Source organism: Crinia signifera, chromosome 1 (genome assembly GCF_055691185.1).
Source record: "Crinia signifera chromosome 1, ASM5569118v1, whole genome shotgun sequence".
Lineage (NCBI taxonomy): Eukaryota > Metazoa > Chordata > Amphibia > Anura > Myobatrachidae > Crinia > Crinia signifera.
Genome location: NC_139217.1, coordinates 11,529,045 through 11,547,091, shown reverse-complemented (window position 1 = coordinate 11,547,091; position 18,047 = coordinate 11,529,045). Strand labels below are relative to the sequence as shown.

The following is an 18,047-nucleotide window of genomic DNA, read 5'->3' as shown; positions in this document are numbered from 1 at the left end:
AACCCGTGGCTAATAAGAATTCAGCGTTACTTTGAAGAGTGTTTGTAATTTGATTCAAGAAACTGACTGCGTCTAATGATTCTTGCGGCTTTCGGTGTGAGTAGATGGCGTTGTGTATACCACCCCCCTCCAATCTTAACTGTACACGATCATTAGGGTCAACACCAACCATGAATTCATCAATCATAACCTGTATAGCGTTGTGTACGGCTTCAACACCCTCTGCAAATGATGTAACTCTTTCCAAATTAACAAATTGAAAATGATTATGATACTCAATAGCTCTGAAATTAGGATGGTGTCGCTCATACCTGTTAACAGCTTCTAAGTACACATCTCACCGACCTTCACCATTACCGGGTGGCGCACCCCCCTCTATGTCATTATGCATGGGTGTTGCGGGGTGTTCAACATTGTCAGGTGACGCCGCGTCACCCGGTAATGGTTGGTCCGGTGATTTGTCAGCCTGTGCACACGGGGTTGGGGGTGTGCCTCGCACCCTGTGTTGTTTACGCTTTCTCAGCCTGTATATGCATTTTAAAGCCTGTTTTATTTTCGAACGGCGAAATAAGTGTGAGATTTTGCACGGTACATTTGCTTTAATTCTTGGGGTTTTTTTACACACATGTAAATTACGTTTCAGCCCATACCCCACCATGCCTAGTCACGGGTCAGTTTCAATTATCTCGGCAAAATGATACATGTTCGCTTTAATAAACTCCCTAGTCTTCACAGTCTCTTCTATATGATTTGACATCACATTCATGTACATTTCTACAAGTTCTTTAATGATTTCTGGCTTCTTTTTTGAACCATAAAGCTCATCTTTTATACGGTTCAACAGGGAATTGACATTTCTACGCATGTACCCTATATGCTCACGCATCCTCCCCATGACCGCGTAGTATTGTATTTCCGCATCTTGTCCTAATTGCTCCTCATTCTGACCCCCATCAACTATGTCTGTTGATACCACGGTCGGCGGGGCATCCGCATCGCCCAATGCGGTTGCCTCGCCGACCGTAGTAAAAACACTGGGTAGTTTTGTGTAATCATCACCCATTACTTTATCAGGGATTCCGGCTACAGATGTTACAACCTCATCATCATTCTGTGGGCTACCTGAGTCTGACTCTTTACTAGGGGTGATAAAAAATGTTTGCCCATTTAAGTCCTCATCATTAGCGGATAATGTATCTGCAGGCGTGTTACTGACCACGCTTTGCGTTTCTGCAGTAGGACGTTCCTGCGTGTCTGAAATCACGATGACATCATCATCCGTCAGCGGAGTGTATCTCTCTCTTGACAGTCGTAAAGTTTTACGAGTCTTCACAGTCTTTGTATTACCAGCAATGTCAATGTCGGATTCAGTAGGTGTTGCAGGTGTGGTAAATGCGTGCGGGTAATCCACATTACTCACGGTTGGCACTGTTTGTAATGCAATCCTTTTTCTTACGGGTCTACCTTCCGAATATTTCAGCCTTCTTTTAAGGTCTGATAAATCTGACTTGTTTTCTTGCCCCGTTCGACTTTTTGGATTTCTCCGCTTGCTTGGCTTGAAATCGTCGCGGTCAGTGGCCATGATCTCGGCCCTAGATACATCTTCTTGGTGTTGTGGGTCGATCACCGTTTTAGCGCATTCTCCCCCATCCATTTCAGCATTGAGTGGTTGAGCAACCCTGGCCGCGGCTATCATTTTTGCGTATTGTCGCGGATCCACTGTAAATAAAAAATAACAACGTTTTAGTTACACATTCGCGGACACTAAGACAACCGCTTTATAACACCTTCAGGCCCGCCTCCCAAAACACCCAACCCTCCATGTCGGTTTGCATCTACACAGTCTGTTTAATACCTGTGGTTTCCAATTGTAAAGAGCAATGGTGAATGCGGTCCTATATAAGAAACTAAATAAATAAACATTACATTACACACCTGGGTATTTACCAGATATTTCCAACGGCGTGGTTCCTACTGTAATAAAAATAACACTGTTTTAGTTACACATACACGGACACAAAGACATTCGCTTTATAACACCTTCAGGTTCACCTCCCAAACCCCGCCTTGTCGGCTTACGTCTACACAGTCTGTTTAATACCTGTGGTTTCCATTTGTAAAGAACAATGGTAAATGTTGTGCTATATAAGAAACCAAATAAATAAACATAACATTACATAACATACGTGGGTATTTGTCAAAGGTTTGCGCAGGCATGGTTCCTTTAGCCATTGCCCAGAAAGCTTGATCGATGGTCTGGGCTCTTTTTGTGCCTTTAGCCAATGCGCAGTTGGGTTGTTTGGCGTTTGATCTAACACCCGATGTCGGTTCTCTGTATCCGGATGGTCCAGCTTCACACGTATCGGCCCTAGGTACCGTAGGTTCATACCTGCTAGCTATAGCATCTGTAATACATATATTATCAATTAACGACACATTCGCTGACTTGAGAAAAAAAAATAAAAAATAAACACCATTTAAGTCATGATAACAACAACCCATGTGGCCACTATTCATGATTTTGCGGCGATATGCAACATTTAACACAAAAACACATTATAAAAACACCACTAGCCATGTGTCAAAATTCACCTTGTATAGCCGGGGTCTGGTATAACGGTTTATAGTGTTTTGCCGATGGTAAATTCCAGAGATCATCCATTATGTGTTCTGCATCAGCTTTCGACATAATCGGTGATACTAACAGAGAACAAATAACATTAATATTACAGGCGGTATAAAAATGAATATAACAGGATATATATATATTTATATATATATATGTGAGAGAGCGAGAGAGTGCGCGCGAGATAGCGTGAGAGAGAGAGAGAGAGAGAGAGAGTGTGAGAGAGACATATTTTTGGAAATTTAGACACGCACCCCGTATATTTCTTTTAACATACATCACATTTTTGATGACTTATATGAATCTGTATACCTACATTTTTGCGATTCGGACAAATCAGAGTATGCGGCGTATGGGTTTTCGAATGTCGTCAGATCCGGCCCGACTGTGAAATCCGAACCAAATGATCCAACTTCAGATGCGTCATTTGTGATATCTGAAACTGATTTATGGAATTAACAACTTTAATAAAAAATAATATATACATAAAAAATAAAATAAAAATTAACACAACAATTTTGTAGAACGAAAAATACAAACAACACGTGTAACATTTATACCAATAGGGCGCTTGTCTTAACAGACCTCGTGACTAACACAACTGAGCCTGGTAATAATAATTAACACCAACAGCGTAACATTTATAACCCTGTCAATAGGCCCTGTGTCTTAACAAATCATCCCCTAGCAACAACAATGTGTCTTTGATCTGTAAACTTACACGTATTTGGCTGCTCATTTGATTGCTGTTGATAGCTGGGTAAATCTTGAAAATCTCTGAGACTTATTGTATTTGCATTAATGGTTTTGTATTCCTTTCTCTGAAATATATAATAATATGTTGATATAACAATACAATAAGCTATTGTTAAACTATTGTAAATATCATATACACACCTGCATGTTGATGTTTTGTTAATTGATACAGTAGCTTAAGTCGTGGTGAATATTTATAGTTCAAAGTCAATTTCTGCAACAATCACTGTTGATAATAACAGACAACAATAAGCATCCATAACGAAATTTGCGTGCACAAAATCACATAAAACTACCAATGTGGTGTCTCTCACAAAAAACCTCATCTATGAATACATCCTGACATTGTATTCTATAGATCAGCCAATAAAAATTAATTACAGGGGCTCCAACAAAGCTACTGCAGAATCTCATCATATCACATGTGTAGTCAGCAGACAGCACATACACGGCATCATTGTGGAGGCCCAACTTATAAAATTACACTATAATAACAAAATCACTTTATACATCCGTTATACCAAAATCTGCGTGCGGCTTTACACATGAAAATGTAATAACTAGCTCATTATTTAAAATCATTATGTATAATACTTTGATACAATATTAAAATGAAGCTATTTATAAATATCAAAGCCGTAATACCAAAAAACCTCATCTATGAATACATCCTGACATTGTATTCTATAGATCAGCCAATAAAAATTAATTACAGGGGATCCAACAAAGCTACTGCAGAATCACATCATATCACATGTGTAGTCAGCAGACAGCCATACATGGCAGCATTGTGGAGGCCCAGCAGTTTGAGAACCACTGCGGTAATGTATCATCCCCCCTTGCTAAAACTTATAAAATTACACTATAATAACAAAAAACACTTTATACATCCGTTATACCATAATCTACGATGACTAACATTAACTAACTGTAAATTGTAATAACACAATATACTGTATTTTTAAAAGCAATATGTATAATGTACAGTCCACAATACACTAATCACAGCTCTACACATGCAAATGGTCAGTTATAGCACTATAGGCACAATATTTTCTTTCCTAAATAAATGATCAACTACAAGCAGCCAGTATGCCAGTATGCATTCCCAATACAATACAATACAATGCATACAGCAACAAACTATATTTTAAGATTGTTTAAAAGCATACTAAAACCCCTGCCACTAAATAAAACATTTGCTATGTATAATATGTTGTTAATACTATTATAAAATATTAAAACTACACTATTTAGAAATATTGTATATATATATATAGAAATTTAAAATAGACTTACCCCCTCTGTTCTGGAACAAAACTTCAAGTTCTCTGTCTTGAATAGTGTGTGTGGTAGCTGACTGGTAGCTGTCTGGTCCCATGGAGAACATATTTATACACTTCAGCGTCAGTTAACACATCTGTGTTGCATTTGTCTCATTTGAATATTCATGAGTTGTGTTTCAAAGTCATAGACAGGCATAACAAATATATATATATATATATATATATATATATATATATATATTTGTTATGCTTTTTAATTCAAAATATATTTTTGATTTAAATAATATAGCATATTATCCAAAACACAGCTGTGTTCAGAATATATTGCTCGATAAAATGACACCAAATTGTCCTGTATAAAACCCTTATTCTTATTATTAAATAAATGACAGATATGGTTTACTATCAACAGCATACTTCAATTTTATATTTTATTTACCAGCATTGATAGACATATATATATATATACTGTATATATCTATTTTATTTATCAGCATTGCAATGGCAATACATGTCCACTAGATGTCATCCATGCTCTGTTGCAAAGTTTTCATGGCCTCTCTTTGATCTGTCTATCCTAATTAAACAGATAGCTATGTGAAAAAAAAATTTTCAGGGGTGTAATGAATTTAATTGCAAACACACTACTACCCTGTCTAAGCTAATTACTCCATACGTGAATGTCTGTGTCTTCAAAGACTATGGAATACGGTGTTTAAAATTACTTTTGAAAATTACAGTCATCCGTCATATCTGATGTCTTTCTAAAGTAACTCTATACTTCTCAGGCTGTGTGTCTTTAAATTTAAATGCCTACAACATGTCAGACCCAGACTGAATGGCTCCTGTATCTTTAAATGCATAACAGATGTATACCCAGACATCTTTGTTATGTACTCTGATATTTCATTTATTTTAAAAGCAAGATGGTCCTTAGATGGTGTGGAAGTTATCGTGTGGAATATAACTTTTTATTTTTTATTTTTTATACCCCAAATGGTCAGAATCTTTGTTTGCCGCACTCTCCATGTTCTAAGGTATGTTATATTATAAATTTTATAGTTTTTTGGATCTTTTAAATTTATTTTTCAAAGCTTTATAATATTTATCAATGCCGCAAAATCTACCCGTTATAATACCAGGCTTTCAGCTGGCTGTTTTGATGATCAGCGTTGCGCGACATCCTACACAAATCAAATTTGATATAAAACAAGATCTACAGTTCTACGAATTATATATCTGTTGTATACCGTATTTTTCTAACATCTTTTTTAGCATTATGTTTAGAAATTCTTCCAGCTGGTTAAGATTAATTAAGCGATCTTTATAAATTAATTTATACAGCTGTGGTGTTATTTGACATAGTCAATATCAGTGTATGAAGTTACAGTATCAAACCAAATATATTTTAATACGGGGGTTAATATTATTTATACAACTTTCATATCAAACGTGATACGGGGCTATCACGTTTGATATCAAACTGTATAAAAGGGGCGTGGACCTGTCAAAACCAATTAGTTTGAAGAAAAAGTGTGCCTTATCTACTCCTGCCCTGTGCAAGCCTTTGATTTGCATAGCATGGTTTGTGAAAAGTAGATGGATTATGGATTCCCCTATAAATCCATTTCCAAGACACTCAACATCGAATCATTTTCCCAGGTTGTATAGTCTGTGAGTAGCCCAGGACTTACTCAGCTGGTGCAGTTGAAACAGTCTAATCAAGTCCGGAGCTGATGTCAGACGACTTCCCCTGAAAAGACTGGGAATGCCTGTGTGACAATGAAACTGTAACGAACCTGTAAAGATGGCACCTGAATCTGAATCGGACCGCGGCAGCAGCTTCTGGGATCTTCACGGCCCTTTCGACGAGGGGGGGGGGCACCTATGGCAGGAAATGAGACACCCCGGGAGAGGCCCACAAAGTAGTAACTACGTTTCGCAGCAACAAATATTTATTTAAAAGAAGATACTTGTACCGGTTGCTGCAGTGCATTTACACATATAAGAACAACAAGAAAAGATGTAACATGTAAACATCCACTTTAAGGCATTGGATATTCAATGACCACCTCAGTGTGAATCAATGGTCAAGCTGCAGCGGTCATTACCGACTCTACCAAAAGACATTGAAAAAGGACGATTGCATAATAAATGATGTCATAACAATGACAGTACGAAAGACATTCAAAAGAGAATGATATTAAAGAGAATGACTTAGACAAGTTACTGCACATGTGATACTATAACACAAAATGTTCACCAGGTGGCGCTACACACCCTGTATACATTGAACTGTAGTCCCTGGTGCAAATAACACAGTTCCTGAATTTGAATAAAGATCCTCACTAGAAAGATTAGGGCCCTACACTAGTGTGCACACTAATTTATGTAGACCAGAACAGGTTAGTGGTCCTCATTCAAGAGGGACAGGCGAGCTTCCATTCTCTAGGGTAGCTCCCTGTAGGAAATGCAGCAAACAGGCTACAAAGGGAGCCTTACTATAACACTGGCCAAGGCGATGGGGTCAGAGGCCCTGCAGGTAGCTGGTAGGAGCTGGTTCAGGGGTGTCCCCATAACTGGAGGTGCTTGGGAGTTCCCCTTGGATGGGGCAACAGAGCTGCTGAGTAGCTGGTTAAGTGGGGGTCCTAGGGCCTCAAGGCACTGTGGCAGCGCTTTCTGTTAGGGCACTGTAAAACCCAGGGTGGCCAAAGGAAGGCAGTGTCCCGGCTGGCTGTGGGTGATGGGGGAGTCAGGGTGCATCAGCCGGGCAGTGGGTTGTAAGGTGCGGGGTAGTGGGGTGTCCCTGGTGCAGCCGGCAACCTGGGAGAAAGGTGAGAGCCCAGGTACCTGTCACTCAGATGCAGATGCCAGCTCCTGCCGGTAATGATTCTTCCAGCTCCTTCCGTGGACTGGCTCCCGGCTCCATGCTGGATCCGCCCCGTTTCTCGTCCGGGCAGCAGCTCTTCTTGACTGCAGCTAGCTCCTACCGTGCTGCCCAGCCTTCTCAATGGTTCTCCCCGGCGCACCCGCTCCCGCCGATGACGTCGCCCGGCTCTCCTCTTCTCTGTTGTCAATCACCACTGGCTTGTGTCTCCCGGGCAGCTGGTCCGTCCACGCCCGCTGTGTTGCCTGGCTGCATGCTGCTCTGCAAAGCAGGAAAACAGGCTCTCCTCTCCTGCACTGCCACTGCACGCTTCCTCCTCTGCCGGGCACACTCTGCTCTCTGCATGCCTCCTCACTAACCTCCGAATTCCCCTCTTTGCGCCACTGGGGCAGCCAATCAGGAGCATGACAGGCTCCTTTTACGTGCAAGGGAGCTGGGTCCTTTGGTTAACCCTTTCTGCCCCAGTCAGCAGGCAAAAGGGTCTGTTCGGACAGCGCTGGCTATATTTTAGTGGGGTGCCACACCTGCATTTTCCCTGACACTCCAATAAAACGTCCATGTTACCACTGACAAATTCTGGTTTCATGTCAATCACCTGGTAAACAGCCAGTAATTAGTAGCAGGATTTTGTCACAGGATGGCCTTGCACATGCGTTCTATGGGCCATACACAACTGCCCATCCTGCAAATTCACAGCTGTGCAATCATGTCTGAATTAGGCCCAAGGTCCTGGTTACTAACCTCACCTCAGAGGCATGCACTTCCATAACAAATAACAGATGTGGATTTGGATGGAGGAGGAGTACTGGCACCAACATGAAGGCCTTCTTTAAGACTTTAAAGTATAGCCTGGGATGACCAACTGAAGGTATCAGTTCCTTTCTTAGCTCCATGATAGGTGCAAGAATTGTAGAAAAGTAGCAAATTAACCTTTAAGAATGAGTGAATCCTAGGAAGTGTTGTATGACTATAAAAGTGCTTAGACAAACCCAGTGCAGAGCAGCCTGCAGTTTTTTCCAGGCATCACTTTATTGGAATTTTTCCTGAGAAAATCATGGCTAGGTTGAATAGGATCTTCAAAGATATCCTGTGCCCTTGAAAACGGGCGACAATAAAGGAATTTTAAATGCTTAAGCCAGTCTGAGGAGTGCCACTACTTCACGTATCTACATGGATCCCCTTACCAGGGAAATCGGGATGGCACCCCAGCAAGTTAATTCATGGTAATATGGACTGCCGGACACCAACCTCTATATATATATATATATATATATTAGTGTACTGCTGCTGAGATCCTATACAGGTGATGGCAGTCATACAGTAATAAGAGGGAAGTGCAGGAACAGAGGAAGGGGCATGCTGGGAGGTATGTATATATATATTGGTGTACTGCTGCTGAGATCCTATACAGGTGATACAGGTGATGGCAGTCATGCAGTAATAAGAGGGAAGTCCCAGAGTAGAGCAATGTGTCCCTCCTTTAGAGGGTCATGTTGGGAGGTATGGAGATAGGGGCAGGAACTGTAAGGCACTGGAACACTGGAGGCTGTCTGGAAGCAATCTCATACAGCATCAGAGCTGGTAAGCAATGATGCACAAGCAATGACTGCTAGTTTGATCTGGGAACATAAAACCCTTGGGTTTCACTGAATGGACAGCAAGGCAAATGGGAATTACAAAACCTGGAACATATTCTGAATAGAGGAATCAGTGTGAACCAGGGAACTTGCATGATGGTTGCAGTAGATCTCACACAGCTAGGAATTCTACAGGTGCCAGTTAGTAGTACTGCAGTCTCACAGGAAAGCATGATTGCAGTCTGGCTGCAATACTAGAGACCATAGGAACTGAAAATCAGACATGACAGGCCAGGTATACAAGATTCAAACAGGATCGTGACACATGCACTATATCTGACTTCCTTGAGCTGCAAACTAGGCTTCATCTTTGATACAAACTTTTGCCAATTATTACAAATACATCATTTTATTTTTCATTCCAGAGGTCCCCATGTCCAACTGTATCCTCACACGCCTATAATTCTTATGCATTTTTAACCATTCCTCTAATGCAGTCTACAGTGTATAATAATAAGCTTAATTACTTTCCATATTTGAGAAGACCCATTGTGAAAGTAAACAAGAGATGGATACGAGACTGACTCTGTACTCTGATTGGGCTACTATTTGGTAAATTAGGAGAAGACAATCTGGGGACCATGTCAAAATGCTCCATATTTGGCCTATTGCCTCCCAGTTTTAGAAGAATTATATAATTTACTAGAACCAATGAGATTTTTGAAACATGCTATTGCTATTGACTGTTCATTGATTTTGGTTATTGTAACAATTTTTGAAAAATATTGGCTGCATTTTCCACATTATGGGGCTCATTCAGGTTGGATTACTAATTTTAGAAAATGCTCAAGTGATCTGGTTATGCATGTGGATGCAAACTGCAGATGAAAAGGTGAACGCTTCACAGTAACAATCCGGCCCCAGTTTGACTAAAAGGAAGCAAGCGATTGTGGGTTCAAACATGCGGTTTGGTTGAAAAAATGCAGACATTCCTTGGCACTTTAGGGAGGATCTCTGACAACAGCGATGACATTGTCAAGCCTTTCTGTGGAAGATAAGTGGAAGCCTCTGACTTACTTAGATTTGCACAGATGGTAAAATCTTTTCAATATCACTTCAGGAGGAGTGCAAAAAAGCCCCTTGCGGGCTCGTGATGCTGTGGGCTTGGTAGCTTGCCATAGGTTCTATTCTCCATCTGTGGGAGTTATGGACCCCCATGAGGGAAAATAGCACCTGTTGGTAGCGACTGTCAGGTGGTTGAACAGTCGGGATTTCAGGTGTCGTATACTGACTGTCGGGTTTTGACTGTCTCGGCGTGTCATCCGGCATCGCATATGCAATGGGTATTATGGGCAACACAATTTAGCGATCCAACCTGACTTAGCCCTAATGTTTACCAGGATTTGTGGTGATGATGATGAATATGATGATGAGGGTGATAATATGTATTAATATATATAGAAAATACTAAGAAGAGTTTTATATTTCTTCCAGATTAAAGTTGTGGAAGAAACCTTTACTAAATTATTGGAGAAATACAACATTCAAGAGAGTGAATCCATCGAACACAGAAGCATTGCAGATAGAATTATGTTTCTCCAGCATCGCCTGGTGACGGAGTATGCTACAAAGAATAAATTAGACATGGATCTCCAGAATATAAAAGGGATTTTTGCTCATGAAAAACATTCACTTACACAAAAACTGAGTCTTCTAGATGCAATAATGAACCTCACCCGAAGTGCTCCTATCCTAAAACGGAAAAAGGAAGACAAGAAGGATTATTACATCTCATGCATCATAGATAAACTTTACCAAGACAACAAGACCTTAGCTGTGAATCTTATGAACAGTATTGTCTCCAAGTTTTCAAAGCCTTGTCAGGAATACCTGAGTCAGATATTATTCAATGAGATCTGGACACCAACTTATGCTTTAGAATTTTACTTTGAGGCATGTAAAAATGCAATTTCTCAGGATAAAGTGGAAAAGATCCTTCAGCAAGTCCAAACATACCATATAGGACAGAAGTTTGCAATATATGCCCTAAATGAAAATGATCCAATAAGCTATCTGAAGTATCAAATTCAGAAGGACAAGGATTTAGAGTCAATCTTACAGGAGATGAGGGCCTATGAATATTCAGACAGTATGCTGGTTGTTCTTAAACAAGTCCTACCCAGAGTATCTAAAGATCTTTCTCAACTTAAAATTCTAGATAAAAATCTAAAGGAAAATTTCACAACAGAGATCAGAACAATTAATTTGGACAATCCAAGCCTGGAAGATTTAGTGAAGATATTAATTGGCTTGTCGGTTGCTGTCAAGGTCACAACGACTGTTCCTACAGAAGAGGAAAGTGGGTATTTCCCACGGGTTACCCAGCTTGCTTCTCTTTTGGTTCTGCTCCTGTCCAAGACCCCAGACAGTAATGGCTGCATGTTGGAAATCGCGACAGGTGAAGGAAAATCTTGTATTGTGGCCATGTTTGCTCTTATACAAGCTATCAGGGGAAAGATGGTGGATGTGATAACTAGTTCCCCAGTGTTGGCTCGTCGTGATCAGGAGGAGTGGAAAAAACTCTATGACATGTTTAATGTGACAAGTAGCGTAGCTCCTAATCCAAAATTATATCTAAGTACTGATTTCCAGCAGAGAGAAACAATTATACAGGAGACATATAAAGCACAAATTGTATACGGAACAGTGGATCATTTTGCTGCCGATACCCTGAGACAAACGTTTGAAAAAAAGGAAACTCGTGGGGTTCGCAAGTGTGATGTTGCTATAGTGGATGAGGTGGACTTTATGACCTTAGACAGTGGGGTTCAGATCACCTATCTCTCTAATGAAGCCACTGGCATGAGGCACTTAGACCAGCTGCTGACTGCAATCTGGGCAAATGTTTGTATGTGCCAGGGAATTGAAGATTCGGAGACAGGAGAAATTCTCTGGGCAACGGGAATCCAGTATTTCCATAAACTGGCTGTAGATGCTGTGGGGTTGGGAACATCAGAACATTTTAGTGCAATTGATATTATCCGGTGTGGGGTGACCATTGGGCTCCTAAGTGAAGATGACCTACAGATGTCACTGAAGGAAGAAGGTGATTCTTCTGTATTCACGTCCACAGATCAGAGCAATCAGAAGTTGGAGAATCTAATCTGTAAATTTGGACCCTCTCAGCAGAAAGATCTATTGACCGTGTTAGGAAATGTCTTTGATAATTTGATCAATTTTAAATTTTATAAACTGCAGGATGGGAAAGCAGCTTATCTAAGCTCAAGTTCAACTTCAGAAGAAAGTGAAACCATATGTGTACTACTTCTGGAACAAGGACAGGCTTCTTTATTGATGACTGAAAAAGATCTAATTGACTCAGCAGTTGAAGAAATAAAATCTAAAACAAAATATTCTGACAACTATAAACCCCCTAATGCAGGAGGAGACCAAGATGAAAGTGTTATTCTGCTGCCAGCATACCTGAGGGAATACACAGAGAACCGACTCCGTGTCTTTGTAGAAAATGCTCTCAGAGCCATATTGATGGAGAACTACAGGGAATACATAATTAATTTCAGTGATGAGTCTTGTTCACATGAGAGTGACTGTATCATTCCCATCGACTTCAAATCCACCGGTGTTCTGGAGAAGAACAAGCGCTGGGGAAATGGACTTCAGCAGTTCATAGAGCTCAAGCATCAATTGGCCATAACCCCTTTGTCCAATGTAACCAATTTCATGTCCAACTACCACTTCTTCCAACAATATGTTGGTAATTCTGGGATCTATGGGGTGTCGGGGACCCTGGGTGATGAGGCAGAATTTAGTTTCCTGAAGAAGCATTATAAAACATCCTGCTATGTCATGCCCACGTATCGTTACACAAAAAGGGTGGAGCTTCCAGTTCTGCAGGTGAAAGGTGGGAGGATGTCATGGATCACAGAGATTTGTGAGAGAGTGGTGTCCAAAGCTCGGTCAAAAGAGTTGCTCAGCGGTCAAGCTGTCCTTGTGATTTGTGAAGATATAAAAACAGCAGAAGAACTCCAGCAGAAGTTGGAAGAATATAAGACCACATTAGATAACCCTACCACGGACACCAGGAGTGATTTAGGTAAAATTACCAAGTACACCAGGAGCGATAAGGATAATGTAGAAATGAGAATTTTTGATTCTGGAGAGGTTATCTTGGCTACAAACCTGGCTGGTAGAGGAACAGACATTAAGGTCACTGAGCAGGTAAACCAGAGTGGAGGACTAGCTGTGATTCTCACTCATTTTCCTGCTAACAGGAGAGTAGAGAAACAAGTATTTGGACGCACGTCTCGGAGTGGTAACCCAGGCATGGTTCAAATGATCCTAAATCATCAGGATTTGCCTTCTTCATACCAAGGTCAACCATTAGAGATCATGAGACATCTGAGGAAAAACTATGAGAGGGAACATATTGCAAACATGGAGAATAATGAACTCTTTGAGGTGATCAACCGCCAAAAGCTCTTTGTTGTCTTCTGTGACCATCTGGATAGTTTTCTGAAAAACTATGACACTTCTCTGAGAGAACCAATTTACAATAAAAAAAATAATGAGGCCTTGTGGTCAGAATTATCTCAAAGTATTATGATAGACTACCAACCAGCCCTTAAAGCCTTAAAAGAGACCTGGGCCCTGTGGTTGACACTTCATGAAGAAGACATCAATAACCAGGAAAACATAGAGCAACTGAAGCTTGACCTTTGTAAGGTCCTGGATAGGAGATCCCAAAGCCTTCTAAAGGGAGAATCTGAAAACTTTTATGACTTTGTGAAGGTGGCCATGTACCGAACATTACTACATATCCAGAACAAGAAGGAGGATTATGGTGCCTTACAATACTGGAAGAAAGTAGAAAGCACTGACCATGTGTACCGCGCCATCTCACTTTACAATTGTGCCTTCATAAAAATCAATTTACAGAAAGGTGATTATAAGAAGGAGGCCATTGTACTGCTAGAAGAGGCAAAGGAAAGCATGCACGTCTATGTCTCTGAAGTGGCTAACACCCTCTTGTTTGGACAAATGACCAAAAGAACAAAACATGAGCCACACAATGATGTGACAAATTTTATGTTACAGATGCAAACACGCATTGGCTTGCTCAAAACTTGGGTTGGTTTTATTGATAGCACTTTGGCAAAACTAAAGGATCTTCAGGAGAAAAATAAGGATGCAGTAGCAAAAGAGAAAGCAGTGTTCAGTCTATCTACAAACAGAGGTCAGGTGGTCTCTGATGAGATGTCTGTGCTTTATGATTACGGAATGTCATTTGTATTTGAGGTGGAACAGGAGCCAGAATTCTGTATTGATGCTCTGCTGTGTTGTGTGCTTGGTGGATTACAGGTGTTGGCTGGGGCATTGATATGTGCTTTAAGCCTAGGTACAGCCAGTACATTTGGGATGGGTCTTATCGCAGAGGGTGTTAGTGATGTGATATCAGGAGTAGTAGGTATGATAACAGGGACTTTCAGCTGGGCAGAATGGGCAATTGCGAAGGCCATTAGTATTGGAGTATCACTACTGACAGGAGGATTCAGTGTTGTAATGAAATCGGCAAAGACAATATCCAAGGTTTCCAAAGAAATCCTGAATGGAACGCGGAAGTTTACCTCTGTAGCAGAGAACATGAAGTCAGGAGGAAAGATCTTATCTTCAGCCACCACTGGGGTAAAATCCCTGTTTTCCACACAAGGTGCTGTGGTTCAGTCTATCAAGTCTCTCCAATCAGAAACTGGCAAACAAATGATGATCAAGACAGCAGCTAATGCAGGAAAGGAAGTAGTGAAAAAAGCAGCTGAAACAGCAATAATATATGGATTTGACAAAGCATCAGAGGCGGCACTAAATCCAGTTTTGGAGAAGGCAATGAAAGAGCAAATAATCAGCTGTGTGAATGAGAACAAGGATCTGGAGATAGCTCTGATTAACTTCATTGTAACTAAGGCTGTTCCAGAGATCACGCTAAAAGCTGAGCATCCTGGGAATTATAATATAGTATCCAGTATTGAGGAACTCCTAAAGAAAACAGCATGTGAGGCCTGCAGTATTGCAGTCAAAGGAGCACTAAGTAATTATGGGACCTTGCAGTCAGTCCTATCAGGTGTTGGAAAGGTCACAGATAGTATACTGAAAGCACAAAAGGCACCAGGAGCTTTGCAGAAGGGCATCACAATAAGTGTCATTATTGTACAAGAGGCCATACAACTCACAGAGATTATTAAATCGTTACCCACTAAATCTCTGATCGATGACCAGGTTGTACCCACTATTATCAGCCACATAGCAGACAGCTCCTCCTACACAGAGGATGGGCGGAGCCAGCTCCCGGACGTGACCAGGGTGAGAGAAGAGCTCCAGAGAACAATATCTCAGCGTCTCTCCGATGAGTTTACTGTTTTCTTGTCAAATGAGATAAGAAGCGGAGTGAGCAGTGCAGTGAAAGACATGTGTGTCACAGAGGTCACCAACAAGGCGGAGAAGACATTCCCTGCTCTAAAACAGGCTGATCTGAATAATATGTCCAACAGCCCTCCCAGCTAGAAGCTGTCACACAGCACATTGCACAGCATTACATACTGCTTTGCACAGCATCACACTGCCCAGCACATTACACAGGACATTACACAGCACATTGCACAGCATCACACAGTACATAACACAGTACATTTCACAGTCGTACATCACATTACACAGTATCACACAGCACATCACAAAGTGACATAATTACACAGAACATTATACAGCTCCATACAGCACATTATGTCATTACCCAGCACACAGCATCACACATCACGTTACACAGCACATTACAGTGTCACAGAGCTCATTACACATCACACAGCGCATTTCACAGCATCATACACCACACAGCGCATTACACAGCATCACACAGCACATCACAAAGCAGCACATAACACAGTGCATTGCCCAGAATATTACACAGCGCCACACAGCACAGCATCACACAGTGCCAAACAGCATATTACACAGTATCACACAGCACCAGCACATTACACAGCACATCACACAGTGCATTATAATGCACATTTCACAGTGCCACACAGCAGTGGCGTAAGTTCCTACCAGGTGCCCGGAGGCAAAAATTATGGTGGCGCCCCCTACCCCCAGCCTCCATCGGTGAATGTGCAGCAGCACAGCTGGGGGGGGGGGGGCGGAAAGGAGGAAGTGATGTAATTGCAATGTGATCAATGACATTACTTCTTATGAGCTTAGTGATAAGCTCATATGAATCTTCATTTTTTGGGGTCTGGCTCTGATAAAGAGCCCTAAAAGTTAATATTAATAGTTTTTGCACCCATTTTCAATTATATTGTGGTGCATGCCAACTACTGGGCATCTATACAAATAGATGTATATCAATAATTGTCTCAGATCAGCATTAGTAGGTAATGTGCTGATTGCTTTGGGTCTAGCCATGCAACTCAATCAAAAGATCTTGACTGGATATCTAAAGGGCTGCCGGACGGGGTCCCGACAGTCGGGATCCCGACAGGCATTTACCCGACGTTGTGATCCCGACTGTCAAAACACCGACAGCTGGGTTCCCGACGGCCGTCAGCTATTTTCCCTTGTGGGGGTCCACGACCCCCATAGAGGGAGAATAGAATATGTGGCTCGCATAGCGAGTCACCGTGCCCACAGCGTGGGGAGCGCAGCGAGCCCGCAAGGGGCTTAGTTGCTCTCACCATGCTGTCTGAGTCCGGCCAGTCGGGATCCCGACGTCGGGCTAATGACTGTCGGGATCCCAACTGTCGGACCCCTGTACCACACCCACACAGTTATGATTTGGGTGCCATGGGCGCCAAAACTACGGTTTCACATTTGTTCTTGCACCTCCGGAGGCTGCGAGAAAAAAATGTGATGTAAGCGGCTAATGGGCGAATGATTGCCGAAACAATTGAATAGCTCAAATAGATGGCAAACTGTGGGTATGTGCCACAAATAAATTGCCCCTATTATCCCCTACAGAGAAAAAAATTCACATTAACACCACCAAAGAAAAACATCCACCACAGAAAAAATACTACATTGTACCCCACGAAAAAACACATTCCTGCAAAATAAACACATTATTCCATACAAAAAAAACTACTGTACATTATTCCAACACAAAACCCCACATTACAGTATACACACTAAAAACATTCCGCACAAAACAATCACCTTATTCCAACAAATTAAAAACACATTATTCCCCAGAAAAAAATGCACTGTTCTAACACAAAACACATTCATAAAAAAATACACCCCCCAATTTTTTTTTTAAATCCAAATAGGCAAATACATCTTATCCACAATAACCCCCCCCCCCCCCCTCCCAAAAAAAAAAACGGGGCCGCTGCAGCAGGGATTTATTTTTACCTGAGGATTCGACTGAATTGAAATAAGAGGGCTGCGGCAGCCGAACACAGCATGTGTTTGTGTGCCACTGCCTTGTTCCCATCCTCCCGCTCACTACCTTCCTGCAGCCTGCGCGCTGTCCTGTCACCGCGGTGCACAGCCGGAGTCAGGACCACCAAATTCCATTAGACAGCCGCCGGAAGTTCAACGCTGTTCAATGGCACCGGCGGCTGTCTGTCACTGTGTGCTCAGCTGCGCTGCGGATCGGAAATAAAGACCCGATCCGCAGCGTGTAAGTAGTGGGGGTGGCGCGGGAGTTCTCAGGGTGACACAGGGAGCCTGACTCTGGCTGTGATTGTGGAGTTGAGTGGAAGTGCCCCTGCCAGGGCCTGGCGCCCGGCGGCAGGAGCCTCCACTGCCTCCCAGAGTTCCGCCACTGCCACACAGCACATTACACAGGGTAACATAGCACATTACAGTGTTACTCAGCACATTACACAAAGTATTAAACAGCATAC

At 41.8% G+C, this 18,047-nt stretch overlaps 1 protein-coding gene across 3 annotated transcripts in view; it reads left to right on the top strand.

The window, feature by feature from the left end:
* The window catches only part of LOC146062752 (uncharacterized), a 98,223-nt gene extending 80,737 nt beyond the window's left edge, over positions 1-17,486 (top strand). For all 3 annotated transcript variants that reach the window (XM_083174894.1, XM_083174867.1, XM_083174808.1), the window contains one exon: positions 10,627-17,486. In XM_083174894.1, coding sequence (XP_083031020.1) covers positions 10,627-15,708 — 5,082 coding nt within the window. In that variant the 3' untranslated portion in view covers positions 15,709-17,486. The remainder of the gene's footprint in view (positions 1-10,626) is intronic.
* The last annotated feature ends 561 nt before the right edge of the window (positions 17,487-18,047 follow it).